The 16,531-nt window shown below is 40.3% G+C and overlaps 1 protein-coding gene across 1 annotated transcript; it reads left to right on the top strand.

Annotated features, from left to right (window-relative positions):
• The first annotated feature begins 2,798 nt into the window (after positions 1 to 2,798).
• Positions 2,799 to 15,662, top strand: LOC120044841 (cytochrome P450 2K1-like). Its single transcript, XM_038989527.1, has 9 exons — positions 2,799 to 3,032; positions 5,863 to 6,025; positions 7,242 to 7,391; positions 7,590 to 7,750; positions 8,950 to 9,129; positions 12,774 to 12,915; positions 13,859 to 14,043; positions 14,933 to 15,074; positions 15,187 to 15,662. Exons 1-9 carry the CDS (start codon positions 2,829 to 2,831, stop codon positions 15,372 to 15,374), a joined length of 1,515 nt encoding a protein of 504 aa, XP_038845455.1. The 5' UTR covers positions 2,799 to 2,828; the 3' UTR covers positions 15,375 to 15,662.
• The last annotated feature ends 869 nt before the right edge of the window (positions 15,663 to 16,531 follow it).

The raw sequence follows: 16,531 nt of genomic DNA on the forward strand, positions 1-16,531 counted from the left end.
TTGAAGGTAGGCCTTAAAATACATCCACAGATACACCTCCAATTGACTCAAATTATGTCCATTAGCCTATCAGAAGCTTCTAAAGCCATGACATAATTTTCTGGAATTGTGAAATAATCTGTCTGTAAACAATTGTTGGAAAAATTACTTCAGTCATGCACAAAGTAGATGTCCTAACCGATTTGCCCAAACTATAGTTTGTTCAGAAATTTGTGGAGTGGTTGAAAAACGAATTTTAATGACTCCAACCTAAGTGTATGTAAACTTCCGACTTCAACTGTATGTAAATTCGATATTTCTATATTTCATTTTCAATCAATTTGAAACATTTCTAATATCATTGTGACGTATTGTGTGTAGATGGGTAAGAAAACAAATCTAATAAATGTTGAATTCAGGCTGTGACACAACAAAATGTGGAATAAGTCAAGGGTATGAATACTTTCTGAAGGCACTGTATATCTTTATTATATCTCTCAGATATAAGACAGATCAAACAACCCCCCCCCCCCCCCCCCCCAGCTTAGACAGGGTTTAGGCAAAGGGTGGCTACTTTGAGGAATCTCAAATATAATATATATTTTGATTTGTTTAACACTTTTTTGGTTACTACATGATTCCATATGCGTTATTTCATAGTTTAAATGTCTTCACTATTATTTTACAATGTAGAAAATTGTAAAAATAAAGAGAAACCCTTGAATGAGTAGGTGTTCTAAAACTTTTGACCGTTAGTGTATATGTTTCTTGATCTTTCTTATATCTCTCAGATATAGGACAGACACTTCAGAACAAACTTCCTGTAGATTTTTGGAGGGACTATCTGTTGTTCCATGTTGTGAATCTGTTATTCAATGCATTTGTATGGGCTTATAGCAGTAAAGTCCACTAAAAAGGGGTCTTAAAATTCTAAATCAAATAGCTAAATGATCCTTGGTATGACATTCTTAAAATAATTCCATATGGCTTAGGCAGGGCTTAGGCAGGGCTTAGACTCTTATGGGTTAAATGCTGCAGTAATTTCACACACTTTTAGCAGCTGATGTGTACAGTGTTGAGTCACCCGCATACATAGACACGCTGGCTTTACTCAGGTGTGAATGCTCTTGGATTCTAAACCTACCTAACTAGTTTGAATATCAACCATCAGCAGACAATGAAGTAAATTGAGAGCCTTTGAGAAGATCTGTGAGAGAGTTTTGTGCTTACAGGAACAGTCATGTAATATATAGTGTAGGTTAACAGCAAGGATAAACCGCTATCATATGCCTTGCTCATATAGATATCAAAATATATAATTAACCCTTGCAAAGGCTTCTGGGGTTGATCTAATGTACCCGTGAGCGAAAATACTGTTCCAAAAAGTAACACACCTCCTCTATGCCATTTCTCCCCCCCCCCCCATTTCCCTCTTAGCCTAGCAGTGATCCATTTTGTTAAAGGCAGATGTCAGAGGTGATGTGGCTGTAGGGCAGGGCAAACACATGGTCGTACAGACCCATGTGTCTTTTTTCTCACAACCACAATCTCACAAATACTTCTCTGATTAGCTGTGTAAAGAAAGCGTTTATCTCATTCACCTATAGATTTGAGTGTACACCTTTAGGTTCCTAACCTAAATAATCTATAGTCACTCAAAAGCCAGAGATGTGGATCTGATTACAAATGAATTGAAAGGCTGCCATACCTTTGTAGATTTGTCAGTAGCACCATGGGTAGTGAACCTCATTTGATCAATTTAAAGGAGAGATGAGACATACTAACCCATCGAGAGTGGGAGGGTGGGGCACCAGATTTCCACTCAAATCTTTGAAAATCTTAAAAAAGAAATGACAAAAAACCTTTTTGGGAGCAAATTCAATCGTGGGTTGACTTCTGGCTTAGACTACACATGATATACAAATATAGGACTATGATGAAAAAGCATATTTTTTAAATATTGCATTTTAATGAAGTATCTGTATATGCAGGGCTAAGGTGACTTCTGTTAGTTATGCTTCCCTCTATTCAAGAAGATGTTTTCAGACTTTTACAGAGATTGGAAATGTATTCTGTCTTTGGAATGTGTAAACTGACCTTTGTAACCTCAAGTGGCAGAGGGATTATTGGGATCCAGCCTGACCTGTTCTTTCTACCACTGTCTGCACTGCAGATAGTTTTACCAGACCATTTACCTGACCATCATTGACTCACACTAAACAAATAAAACATAACATGTGGAACACCTTCAAGTGTCTAAAAAGTTATTATATATGATCGGAGATGTAAATATATGTCAATCAGTAATTTATTATCTTTTTTATATGATATTTATAGAGTTTTCAAAGTATATAGACAACAGAGGGGGATTTCTGAAGATCTTTAGTAACACAGTCAAATACCAAATATGATTAGATTTAACCTCATTCTATCTATGTAACCCTCACCATCCATTTGGTGATGGAATAACGTTTGTGTTAATCTGGTCTATCAGCCTAATTCCATTTCGCCGGGCCTATACACGCCTTTCGATGTATTACCTTTTTTGGAAAGACCAGGAAACAAATCATATGGAGAGTTTGTCAATGACCTGCAGGTGAGATCATGTGAGTTTCACAATTCTATGATATGTAGACAGACCTGCAGGAGTTGCATTGTTTAGCTCCTCCTCTGAGGTTGTACCCTCCCTCTTCTCATCTTGCTCCAATAGGGTGGGGAGGTTATACAAATAGCATTCCTTGGAGATCTGTTGTCGTGGAAGTTCTCTGAGCACAAACACTTGTTCCATAACGGAACATTAGTGTGTTGTATTTTCAGCCCAGTATAAGGTGTATGAGCTCAGTTTGAAGATGTCTCTTATAGAAGGTCTTCTACAGACATCAAGCACGGTGACACTGCTGGCTACTGTGCTGTTTCTGCTGGTCCTCTACCTCCTCTACTCTGGTTCCAACTCTGAGGAACAGGGGAAGGCGCCTCCAGGACCCAGGCCGCTGCCCCTGCTTGGTAACATGCTCCAGCTGGACCTCAAGAAGCCCTACTGCACTCTCTGCGAGGTGAGATGAAGTCATCCGTTGCTTTCAAAACAAAACATGTTGAGGTTGATTTGATCTGTTTTATCTCACTTATATTGTTTTTTTTGCTATTTCACCAGGTTTGAAAAGTTCAGTAAGCAAACTGACGAATGAACTCTGGCACATTGTACATGCTTTTACCTGGTTAAGGTTGTTTAATGTTCTATTCTGTAATGTATTTCAATAGATATGTCCTGTCCAAGTAACCTGGTCCCAGATGGTTTTTGTTGGGACCAGGCTATGGACAAAATACTTTGTGACAGTGACCAATGTGTTGGAAGGAAAGAGATGAGGCCACTTTAGAATATTGAAAGTAAAGGGGGATACCTAGTCATTTATACAACAACACATTCAACTGAAATGTGTCTTCTGCCTTTAACACAACCCTCTGAATCAGAGAGGTGTGGGGGGGCTGCCATAATCCACATCCACGACTTCAGCGCCCGAGATGCACCCCAGGAATATCCCTTCAGGGATCTTGTTAAAACAGACCTGGGTTCAAATACATAGTGTACTTAAATATGACATGTTTGTGTTTGACTATTTTCTAATATACAGCCAAAAACAACTACTTTGAATATAAAAACAAGTAGTTGTAAATACATGCCAATTGTAACATAGGTGCAGTTAATGCCTCTGACATGGAAACATAAACAATACTACCTGATGACTGATAACAAAAGAGTGCTATATAAAGAGGAGGTAATCAAGGGAGTAATGAAGCCCAGGTGTGACTGATGAGTCGCAGGTGTGCGTAATGATGGTTGCCATGTGTGCATAATGATGGTTGCCATGTGTGCATAATGATGGTTGCCATGTGTGCATAATGATGGTTGCCAGGTGTGCATAATGATGGTTGCCAGGTGTGCATAATGATGGTTGCCAGGTGTGCATAAAGATGAGTTGCCAGGACCAGTGGTTAGTAGACCGGTTACGATGGGAGCGGGAGCTTGACACCAATACTTTCCAAATGTATTTCCAGTAAAAAACTTTGTCTAAATACTAATTTTGTTAATAATTAAGTTACATTGACTGGTATTTGAACCTAGGTCTGACATCAAGTGTAAACCACTGTCTTCATGCTATTTCTTGACTGAAACATATTAAACAAGCTGTATGTGATGTTCAGTTTTGTGCTTAGTCATAAAGTGGGGAGAACAAGTATTTGATACACTGCCGATTTTGCAGGTTTTCCTACTTACAAAGCATGTAGAGGTCTGTCATTTGTATCATAGGTACACTTCAACTGTGAGAGACGGAATCTAAAATAAAAATCCAGAAAATCACATTGTATGATTTTTAAGTAATTCATTTGCATTTTATTGCATGACATAAGTATTTGATACATCAGAAAAGCAGAACTTAATATTTGGTACAGAAACCTTTGTTTGCAATTACAGAGATCATACGTTTCCTGTAGTTCTTGACCAGGTTTGCACACACTGCAGCAGGGATTTTGGCCCACTCCTCCATACAGACCTTCTCCAGATCCTTCAGGTTTCGGGGCTGTTGCTGGGCAATACGGACTTTCAGCTCCCTCCAAAGATTTTCTATTGGGTTCAGGTCTGGAGACTGGCTAGGCCACTCCAGGACCTTGAGATGCTTCTTACGGAGCCACTCCTTAGTTGCCCTGGCTGTGTGTTTCGGGTCGTTGTCATGCTGGAAGACCCAGCCACGACCCATCTTCAATGCTCTTACTGAGGGAAGGAGGTTGTTGGCCAAGATCTCGCGATACATGGCCCCATCCATCCTCCCCTCAATACGGTGCAGTCGTCCTGTCCCCTTTGCAGAAAAGCATCCCCAAAGAATGATGTTTCCACCTCCATGCTTCACGGTTGGGATGGTGTTCTTGGGGTTGTACTCATCCTTCTTCCTCCAAACACGGTGAGTGGAGTTTAGACCAAAAAGCTCTATTTTTGTCTCATCAGACCACATGACCTTCTCCCATTCCTCCTCTGGATCATCCAGATGGTCATTGGCAAACTTCAGACGGGCCTGGACATGCGCTGGCTTGAGCAGGGGGACCTTGCATGCACTGCATGATTTTAATCCATGACGGCGTAGTGTGTTACTAATGGTTTTCTTTGAGACTGTGGTCCTAGCTCTCTTCAGGTCATTGACCAGGTCCTGCCGTGTAGTTCTGGGCTGATCCCTCACCTTCCTCATGATAATTTATGCCCCACGAGGTGAGATCTTGCATGGAGCCCCAGACCGAGGGTGATTGACCGTCATCTTGAACTTCTTCCATTTTCTAATAATTGCGCCAACAGTTGTTGCCTTCTCACCAAGCTGCTTGCCTATTGTCCTGTAGCCCATCCCAGCCTTGTGCAGGTCTACAATTTTATCCCTGATGTCCTTACACAGCTCTCTGGTCTTGGCCATTGTGGAGAGGTTGGAGTCTGTTTGATTGAGTGTGTGGACAGGTGTCTTTTATACAGGTAACGAGTTCAAACAGGTGCAGTTAATACAGGTAATGAGTGGAGAACAGGAGGGCTTCTAAAAGAAAAACTAACAGGTCTGTGAGAGACGGAATTCTTACTGGTTGGTAGGTGATCAAATACTTATGTCATGCAATAAAATGCTAATTAATTACTTAAAAATTATACAATGTGATTTTCTGGATTTTTGTTTTAGATTCCGTCTCTCACAGTTGAAGTGTACCTATGATAAAAATTACAGACCTCTACATGCTTTGTAAGTAGGAAAACCTGCAAAATCGGCAGTGTATCAAATACTTGTTCTCCCCACTGTATATCATTACGAGACACAACTGAGTCTATGGTGTACTTTTATGTGTACTTTATCTGTCCAGCTCTCCAAGAAATATGGTTCCATCTTCACGGTTCACTTCGGACCCAAGAAAGTGGTTGTTCTGGCAGGATACAAGATGGTCAAGCAGGCGCTGGTCAACCAGGCAGAGGACTTTGGGGACAGGGACATCACGCCTGTGTTCTATGATTTCAACCAAGGACATGGTAATGATATTTGACTCTTATGCTGGCTATGTCCCATTATTAAAGGGATAGTTCACCCAAATTACAACCTGTCTTATTGATTTCCTTCATCTGTAAGCAGTCTATGAACGAGCTAAAACAGCAATCCATGCGTTTGTTCTCCAATGTATGTGTTGGCCACAAATATGAGCATAGGATGAGTCAACAACATTGTGGGTATGAGTTAACAAATTATTATCACCTAACAGTTACTTTAAATAAACTTTATTGAGCTACACAATCAATTTCAGACACTTTGAGATGAGTTGGATATGAAATGCATTACAATCTGTTGAAAGTCTTATTCTAGCCTGGTGGAACAAGTCTGATTGCTGCATTCTAGCCTGCCCTTTATCCAATAGATTGGCGTTTGGAATAAGCCAGAAAATGTCTGGTCCAATCAGTGCCCTCGCAGAAACAGTGGTTGAGTTTAGGACAACAACCAATGTTGCCAAATACTGTGTTTGAATTAGGCTGTCCTCTGATTGGTTGAAAGTGATCCAATAGCTGACAAGTTCATTTTGAATAATACCACTCATTTCTGACATTTGAGACTAGAATGGTGAATGCAGAGATCAGGCTAGAATGGTGAATGCAGAGATCAGGCTAGAATGGTGAATGCAGAGATCAGGCTAGAATGGTGAATGCAGAGATCAGGCTAGAATGGTGAATGCAGAGATCAGGCTAGAATGGTGAATGCAGAGATCAGGCTAGAATGGTGAATGCAGAGATCAGGCTAGAATGGTGAATGCAGAGATCAGACTAGAATGGTGAATGCAGAGATCAGACTAGAATGGTGAATGCAGAGATCAGGCTAGAATGGTGAATGCAGAGATCAGGCTAGAATGGTGAATGCAGAGATCAGGCTAGAATGGTGAATGCAGAGATCAGGCTAGAATGGTGAATGCAGAGATCAGGCTAGAATGGTGAATGCAGAGATCAGGCTAGAATGGTGAATGCAGAGATCAGATCAGTTTCCACAATTCATCAAATGTTCTGACTCTAATCCTCTGCAAATAATATAAATGTCGAAAATAGTTACAGATGATCATGACCAGAAAGGATGCAGAGATAATTTGGCAGATTATATATATATATATGTACATGCACATTATTAAATGGCATATTATAGTAAATATAAGTTATTTATTCATATTTCATTTTGAATTGTCATGGAAACAAACTACGTTCTCTACAGGGATTCTGTTTGCCAATGGAGACTCATGGAAAGAGATGAGGCGCTTTGCCCTGACAAACCTGAGAGACTTTGGGATGGGCAAGAAAGGGAGTGAGGAGAAAATCTTAGAGGAAATCCCCTACCTGATTGAAGTGTTGGAAAAACATGAGGGTAAGAGAATCAGTATCTCTACGCTAGTAGTAGAAGTAGTATGATGTATTTATAAGGGTTGCCTAGGCTTAATTGCCTGGTTAAAAATCAGGCTATTTTTAACCACATTATTAGTAAATAGCTAATTGGCTTGCTAAGTGATTGTGTGGGTTCTGGAAATCTTATTTTGTAATTAATTAGATGTTTTGTCTATTACAGGTAAGGCATTTGACACAGCACAGCCTGTGCTTTATGCCGTCTCCAACATAATCTCGGCCATTGTCTATGGCAGCAGGTTTGAATACACTGACCCCCTATTCACAGGCATGGCGGACAGGGCCAATGAGAGTATACGCCTAACAGGTTCTGCATCAATTCAGGTACAGTCTGCTTATTCAGACCATTTTGTTTTTACTGTATTTTCTGAGTAAATAATGGCTGTCTCAGTGCAATCAATAAAACTAGGAAACAGAACACCTGTTATGAATTCTTGCAAATTAAAATGGACATACTCAGTTATACTTTACTTGATGTGCAAGTATATACTAGTAAGTATATACTATAATGGTATATATATTATATACCATTATTGTACAGTTTATAACCCATTACTAAGCTGCTTATGAATCATTATATATCATTATATACAATATTCATGATGTATACGTATAACATATCAAATAAAATCCTCATAGCCCAGTCCAAGCTCTTCTCTGTCCTGGCACACTAATGGGGGAACCAGCTTCCCCCTGAAGCTAGGTCAGCAGAGTCCCTACCCATCTTCTGAAAGCACCTGAAACACTACCTCCTCCAAAAGTATCTTAAATAAACCCCCCCCCCCCCATCCTTCTAGCTCTGACTTTGCTGATAACTCCTTTATTGAGAAAAGTGTACTTACTATGCCTGTTATATGTGGTTGTCCCACCAAGCTATCTTAAGATGAATGCACTAACTGTGAATCGCTCTGGGTAAGAGTGTCTGCTAAATGGCTAAAATATTTTGTACAATTAATTATATCATTGTAATTATTATATATAATATGGTTACATAATCACTAGTGATGGGCACCGATATACAAAATGATATCAATATCAGTACCATTTTTGTGATTCCATATCGTAGCGGTTTGTATAAAATATATTACAACTGTTAATGTTCACTTTTCTGTTCACTTCCATGGCTCTTTGAAGTTCAGACAACTGTTTTCAGGTTGTCCTTTGGGCCAGGTGTGAATATTCTGGTATTATAATATTGTATTCAAACTGGTTAGTTAGGGAGGCCTATATAATAGGACCATCAACAGGCAATTCATTAAATATGCTAAATTTAAAACCTGTGAGAAGGTCTGTTTAAGGGTTTTGTGTATGCAGGAAAAGTAATGTGTTCTTTTTACTGAATAGTAAAAATATTAAACCGACATTGGTGCTCACAACTAATAATTACACATTTATGCAAATGTATATCACATTGAATTTATGTATTTAATGATCTAATTATAGTTGTGGTGTGTTATAATTAATAATTAATAATAATTAATATAATATTTTTCTATGCCTATTCTACCTGAATCTCTGTGTAGATGTACAACATGTTTCCCTGGTTGGGTCCGTGGATAAACAACCTGACATGTCTGAAAAAGAATATTGCTGATATGAAGATGGAGGTGACAGAGCTGGTGAGGGGCCTGAAGGAGACTCTGAACCCTCATATGTGTAGAGGCTTTGTGGACTCGTTCCTTGTCCGAAAGCAGACCCTGGAGGTATGAAGACTTCATGCAGAATCTGCATCTCACTCATTCATAACAAAGTGTTGCATTAATATTGCTCAGTATAACTGTACAGAATAGAATAATCAATAAGGTCCGAGGGGGGTGTGGTATATGGTCAATTTACCACAGCTAAGGCACTGCATGACGCGAAGTGCAGTGCCTGTATACAGTCCTTGTATATTGGCCATATTCCACAAAACCCAGAGGTGCCTTGCTGGTGTTATAAACTTGTTACTAACATAATTAGAACAGTAAATGAGTCATTTTGCGTCACACTCGGGGTATATTGTCTAAATTACCAAGACCAAACTGCCGGGTTTATAATACTTATTACACCACCTTGTGGTTCACTTTACTGCCCAAGAACACAACTAACTTCAGTTGTCCAACATTAACATCCCACTGGGCACAGACGTCAATTCAACATCTATTCGACGTTGATTCAACATAATTTAATTAAAATGACGTGGAAAATGTTGATTCAACCAGTTTGACTGAATGCCAGCTGAGGGAGGATCTAACTAGTTCTCTGTATCAGTAGAATCACATGTCAACTCAGACTCAAACACTAAAACAGTTCCTCAAGCTGATTTAAAAGATTGTGTTGATTATCTGTTTGGTTTGCTTTGTTTGTTCTTTTCCATATTATGTCTCTGATAAGCTACACAGGAAATTGATAAAAATAGCCCATATTAATATATGTAGCCTTAGAAGTAAGGTTAATACGATTAATAACTTGCTAACATCAGATATATATTAGCCATTTATGAGACTCACGTAGATAATTCATTTGATACATCATTAGCAATACAATGATATAACATTTACAGAAGACACAGGAATGCCTATGGGGGAGTTGTTGCTGTATGTATTCAGAGACATATCCCTGTAATGCTTAGAGAGGATCTCATGTCAAGTGTTATTGAAGTGTTGTGGTTGCAGGTTCACCTGCCTCCTCTAAAGCCTAGTATAGTGTAACTCCTATAGGCCACCAAGTTCTAACTGTCACTATCTAGATAATGTGTGTAAAATGGGGGCTCCCATTTCTTGATGGGGGCTCCCGAGTGGCACACAGGTCTAAGGCACTGCATCTCAGTGCTAGAGGCGTCACTACAGACCCTGGTTCGATTCCAGGCTGCCTCACAACTGGCCATGATTGGAGTCCTATAGGGCGACGCACAAATGGGCCAGCATTGTTAGGGTTTGGCCGGGGTAGTTTGTAAATAAGAATTTGTTCTTAACTGACTTGCCTAGTTAAATAAAAAAAGAGTGTATGTGATATAAACAGAGAGGTCTACTATCTTGGGGACCTGAATATTGACTGGTTGTCATCAAGCTCTCCGCTGAAGAGGAAGCTTCTCACTGTAACCAGTGACTGTAATCTGGTTCAGGTCATTAATCAACCTACAAGGGTGTTTACAAACAGAACAGGAACGATCATCCACATGCACTGTATTGATTACATTTGTACTAATAGATCTTTGTTCTAAAGCTGTAGCCATTGGATGCAGTGATCACAATATCCAGTGGTTATATCCAGGAAAGCGAAGCTTCTAAAAGATGGGACTAAAATAGTGTATGAGATCATACAATATCATTAGATTTGAAAATCTTTTGTATTTGTCACATGCGCCGAATACAACAGTGAAATGAATACTTACAAGCCCTTAAACAACAATGACATTTTAAGAAAAATACCTAAAAAAAACATTTTGCTGTGTGGATGACGTTAAAAAATATTTGTTGGTCTGATGTGATTAATAAGGAACATCCAGACGCTGCACTTGATGCATTTATGAAATTGCTTCTTCTAGTTATTGATAAACATGTACCTTTTAAGAAACTGGCTCCATGGATTGATGAGGAATTGAAAAACTGTATGGTTGAAAGAGATGGGGGGCAAAAGGAGTGGCTAATAAGTCTGGCTGACTTACTGCAAATTGAGAAATAATGTGACTAAACTCAACAAAGAGTAGACACTGTATAATGAAGCCAAGATCAAGGATATAAAGAATGATGAGGGACGGGGGACTTTGGAGTACTTTAAATTGGGGCGGCAGGTAGCCTAGAGGTTAGAGTATTGAGCCAGTAACTAAAAGGTAGCTGGTTTGAATCCCTGAGCTGACCAGGTAAAGATCTGTCATTCTGCCCCTGAACAAGGCAGTTAACTCACTGTTCCCCAGTAGGCCGTCATTGTAAATAGGAATTTGTTCTTAACTGACTTGCCTAGTTAAACAAAAGGAAATTATAGGCAGAAAGACTAATTCTATTAAAATGGAATCAGATGGCTTATTTATCACAACAATTTGATGTTGCCAATTATTTTAATAACTTCATTGGCATGGTGGCAAACTTAGGCGGGAAATGCCAGCAAAACAGTGAGCCATCATATTCATGCATTAAAAAAAACACATAATTCAAACTTACAATGCTTTTCTTTCATTTTGTAAAGTTAGTGTGGGAGAGGTGAAGAAATGATTATCGATCAATAATGACAAACCTCCTGGCATTGACAACTGTCATGTCTTTAATCTGAGCCCAGAGAAGTATTTGTCCTCAGGCCTGTTTCTAACAGCCAACCTATCAGCTCACTGCCAGCTTTTAGCAAACTGTTGGAAAAAATGGTGTTTGACCAAATGCAATGCTATTTCTCTGTAAACAAATGAAGACTTTCGGCATGCTTATAGAGAAGGCCACTGGACATGCACTGGCACAAATGACTGATGATTGGTTCAAAGAAATGTATAATAAAAAGATTTCAGTGCAGCCTTTAATATTAGTGACCATAACGTGTTGGAAAATCCTATGTGTTATGGCTTTTCAACCTCTGCCATATTGTGGAATCAGAGCTATCTATCTAATAGAACCCAAGGGGTTTTCTTTAATGGAAGCTTCTCTAATGTTAAACATGTCAAGTGTGGTGTACTGCATGGCACCTCTCTTAGCCCTCTACTCTTTTCTATTTGTATGACCTGCCACTGGCATTAAACAAAGCCTGTGTCCATGTTTGCTGATGATTCAACCCGTCAGCAATCACAGCTAGTGAAATCACTGCAACACTAAACAAAGAGCTGCAGTCAGTTTGAGAATGGGTGGCCAGTAATAAACTGGTCCTGAACATCTCCAAAACTAAGCATTGTATTGATACAAATCATTCCCTAAGTTCTGGACATCAGCTGAATCTGGTAATCAATGGTGTGGCTGTTACTTGGTGTTATTTTAGATTGTAAACTCTCATGGTCAGAACATATTGATTTAATGATTGTAAAGATGCGGAGAGGACTGTCCGTGATAAATAGATGCTCTGCTTTTTTCAATCAATCAAATGTATTTTTAAAGCCCTTCTTACATCAGCTGATGTCAAAGTGCTGTAAAGAAACCCAGACTAAAACAGCAAGCAATGCATGTGTAGAAGCACCACCTTCCACAAAGCAAGCTCTAGTTTGATCTTATCTTAATTATTGTCCAGTTTAAAGAAGGGCCAAGTTAAGCTGCCCAGAACAGCGTGACACATGTATCTCCATTGTAATCAGAGGGCTAATATCAATACTATGCATGCCAGTTTCTCTTGGCTAATATTTGAGGGAAGACTGACTGTACATAACTCATGTCATCTGTGGGTTTGGTTCTGTTAGGAATTTGGCAATATGGATTCTTTCTACCATGACGACAACCTGGTATTTAGTGTTGGTAACCTGTTTAGTGCTGGTACCGACACCACCGGGACAACCCTGCGCTGGGGTCTGCTGCTAATGGCCAAGTACCCCCATATACAGGGTAAGGATTGATATAACGCACACTCGCTACACACACACACACACACACACACACACACACACACACACACACACACACACACACACACACACACACACACACACACACACACACACACACACCATAGGAGGCTGCTGAGGGGAGGACGGGTCATAATAATGGCTGGAATGGAGTGGTATCAAAAATATGGAAACCATGTGTTCGATTCCATTTCAGCCATTACTATGAACCCGTCCTCCACAATTAATGTGCCACCTGTGACACACAGACATGAAACAGTAAAGCACTCATGGTGTTACAAGTTATAAACATTGGCAAAGAGCCAGATTGAAGAATATATTATGAAACTAGATAAGGATGGCTTGGTTAATGAAGGTTAAACATTAAATCAGGTTTATAAAAATGAGTGTACAAAACATTAGGAACATCTTCTGCAGAACAGCCTCAATTCGTTGGAGCATGGACTCTAGAAGGTGTCGAAAGCATTCCACAGAGATGCTGGCCCATGTTGAATCCAATGTTTTCCACAGTTGTCAAGTTGGCTGGATGTCCTTTGGGTGGTGGACCATTCTTGATACACACGGGAAACTGTTGTGTTCTCTCGTCGTGGTGTGTTGTCCTATATTTATATGTTATTTATTTTTAATCCCCCGTCCCCGCAGGAGGCCTTTTGGTAGGCCGTTATTGTAAATAAGAATTTGTTCTTAACTGACTTGCCTAGTTAAATAAAGTCTCAATTGTCTCAAGGCTTAAAAATCCTTTGTTAACCTGTCTCCTCCCCTCCATCTACACTGATTGAAGTGGATTTAACAAGAGACATCAATAAGGGATCATAGCTTTCACCTGGTCAGTCTGTCAGTGAAAGAGCAGGTGTTTTTAATGTTTGTATACCCAGTGTACATTTCACTGTATTAACTCCAACCCTCCCTCCTTTCTGTCTCAGACCAGGTCCAGGAGGAGATCAGCAGGATTATAGGAAGTCGTCAGCCCTTGGTAGAGGACAGGAAGAACCTGCCCTACACTGATGCAGTGATCCATGAGACCCAGAGACTGGCCAACATTGCACCCATGTCCATCCCTCACACCACCAGCCGAGATGTCACCTTCCAGGGATATTTCATCAAAAAGGTCAGATACCTGGATATCCAAATCTCTGTTTATTTTGTGACCAACTTCATATTGTCTTCTTTTTTCTGAAGGGAGGTTGCAGGTTCAAAAAACAATCAAATAAATGCATACAAAGAGAAGCCCAATCCATTCCCCCCTTCAGTCCCTATCCACCCGCCCGCATCCTCCTTCCCCACCTGAAAACCATGCCTCCCACCCCACCTGTATACATTGATGGTTGGGATTACAGGATGCCAAGGTCATATTTTTATATTGTAACGTGTGAACAAGTTCAGGGAGTGAATCATTTAATCAATAAACTAAACATAATACAAAACAAGAACTAACAACGCACAGACATGAAACTGAAACAGAAACAATAACACCTGGGAAGGAACCAAAGGGAGTAATATATGGAAGGTAATCAGGCAGGTGATGGCGTCCAGGTGAGTCTCAGGTGCTGGTGCACGTAATGATGGTGACAGGTGTGTGTGTGTGTAATAATGAGCAGCCTGGTGACCTAGAGCGCCGGAGAGGGAGTATATAAATCCATCACTGGATGGTTTGGTAGTTGGGGTTTCCCAAGGGACTCCGTAGACCAGTATAGTGAACTTTAGTTGTAAATATAGAAAAAAGGAGTTGCCTGGTAATGTGTATGTATCTTTCAAATCTTGGAATGTTCTCAAACCACCATCCATGATATCGGTAAGGTTCCACATTTGGGGGATGCAAAAAGACGGCATCCAGATCACAACACATTATTGTGAAATATTGGAGTGTGGGCATGCTGTAAGTATATATTTCTGCCTGCAGTTGCAATCCACTCCTTTTGAGTGTGCACATTTATTAAACCAAGTTCCATCACTTTTACTCAGAAAATAAGGGGTCATATGCTTCACCCTTACTGCAGGGGACGTCTGTGATTCCTCTACTGACATCGGTCCTACAGGACGATAGCGAATGGGAGAGCCCCCACACCTTTACCCCCTCCCACTTTCTGAATGAGCACGGAGGATTTGTCAAGAGGGACGCCTTCATGGCCTTCTCTGCAGGTATATTAACTTCATTATATAACACATAATTTAATTGCAAGAAGTAGATCAATTCTGGTAGCCTTTTGGACAGACTTCATGCTATTTTCTGTATCTTTGGTCTCTCTCGCAGGTCGTAGGGTGTGTCTGGGGGAGGGTCTGGCCAGGATGGAGCTCTTCCTCTTCTTCACCTCCCTCCTGCAGCGCTTTCGTTTCTCTCCTCCTCCTGGAGTAACAGAGGATGATCTGGACCTCACACCATCCGTGGGGTTCACCCTCAATCCTTCACCTCACCAGCTCTGTGCTGTGAGCAGGGTCTGAGATTTGAACATGACAATATTGGTGGGGCAAACTCAATCAAAAAAGCTGATATGCATCGAAACCACTTCACATTAAATGTACCATTACAATAAATAATCCCAGAAATGAGTTTGCGCGACACACACAAACATTATTATATTTTGTTTGATCGGTGCGTAGGCTAATTCCAATATCCGTTTAGATTTAATTGCACTGAAGACCACAGTAGTCGAACATACTTTATAGAGTAAAGTTAATTTTAATTCAAAATGTCATGTTCCAGTTAAGAATAAAGTTTATAAAGCTTCTGCTTTGCTTCAACCGTTGCATTGTTCAAAGTTCCATGGGAAATTAAAACAGTCTATCAGGGTAAATCCATTTATATTCCATCACTTTTTGACAGCACCCCATTTGATTTGAATGAAACCTTCCATACATATACTCACCAGACAGTTTATTAGGTACACTCTGTTCATGAAAATGGATCGCACTTATACAGTGAGTCACGTCAATTGCTATATAAAGCTGGCAGACAGGCATTGAGACATTAATTTACTGTTCGAACATTAGAATGGGCAAAACGTGTGACCTAAGTGACTTTGAAGGTGGTATGATCGTCGGAGCAAGGCACGCCGGATCCAGTATCTCCTTTCAGCACGACAGTGTCTAGGTTTTACAGAGAATGGCGCGACAAAAAACATCCAGTCAGCCACAATCCTGTGGGTGAAAACAACTCATTGAGGATGGAGGTTGAAGGAGAATGGCAAGACTCGTGCAAGCTAACAGGCGGACAGCAAACAGACAAGTAAAACAGTTGTGTGTAGAACGACATCTCGGAACGCACACCTTGTTGATCCTTGTCACAGATGAGCTATTGCAGCAGACGACCACACAGGGTTCCACTCCTATCAGCTAAAAACAAGAGGAAGCTCCATTGGGAACGCAATAACCAACACTGGACAATTGAGGAGTGGAAAAACATTGTCTGGTCTGACGAATCCCGGTTACTGTTGCATCATGCTGACAGCATAGTTAGGATTTTGTGTAAGCATGTGCCTGGTGTCAACGGTACAGGCTGGTGGCAGGGGTGTAATGGTGTGGGTAATGTTTTCCTGGCACATGTTAGGTCCCTTGATACCAATTGAGCAATGTTTGAACACCACAGAGTATCTGAACAT

This window comes from Salvelinus namaycush, chromosome 3 (genome assembly GCF_016432855.1).
Source record: "Salvelinus namaycush isolate Seneca chromosome 3, SaNama_1.0, whole genome shotgun sequence".
In the NCBI taxonomy this organism is placed as follows: domain Eukaryota; kingdom Metazoa; phylum Chordata; class Actinopteri; order Salmoniformes; family Salmonidae; genus Salvelinus; species Salvelinus namaycush.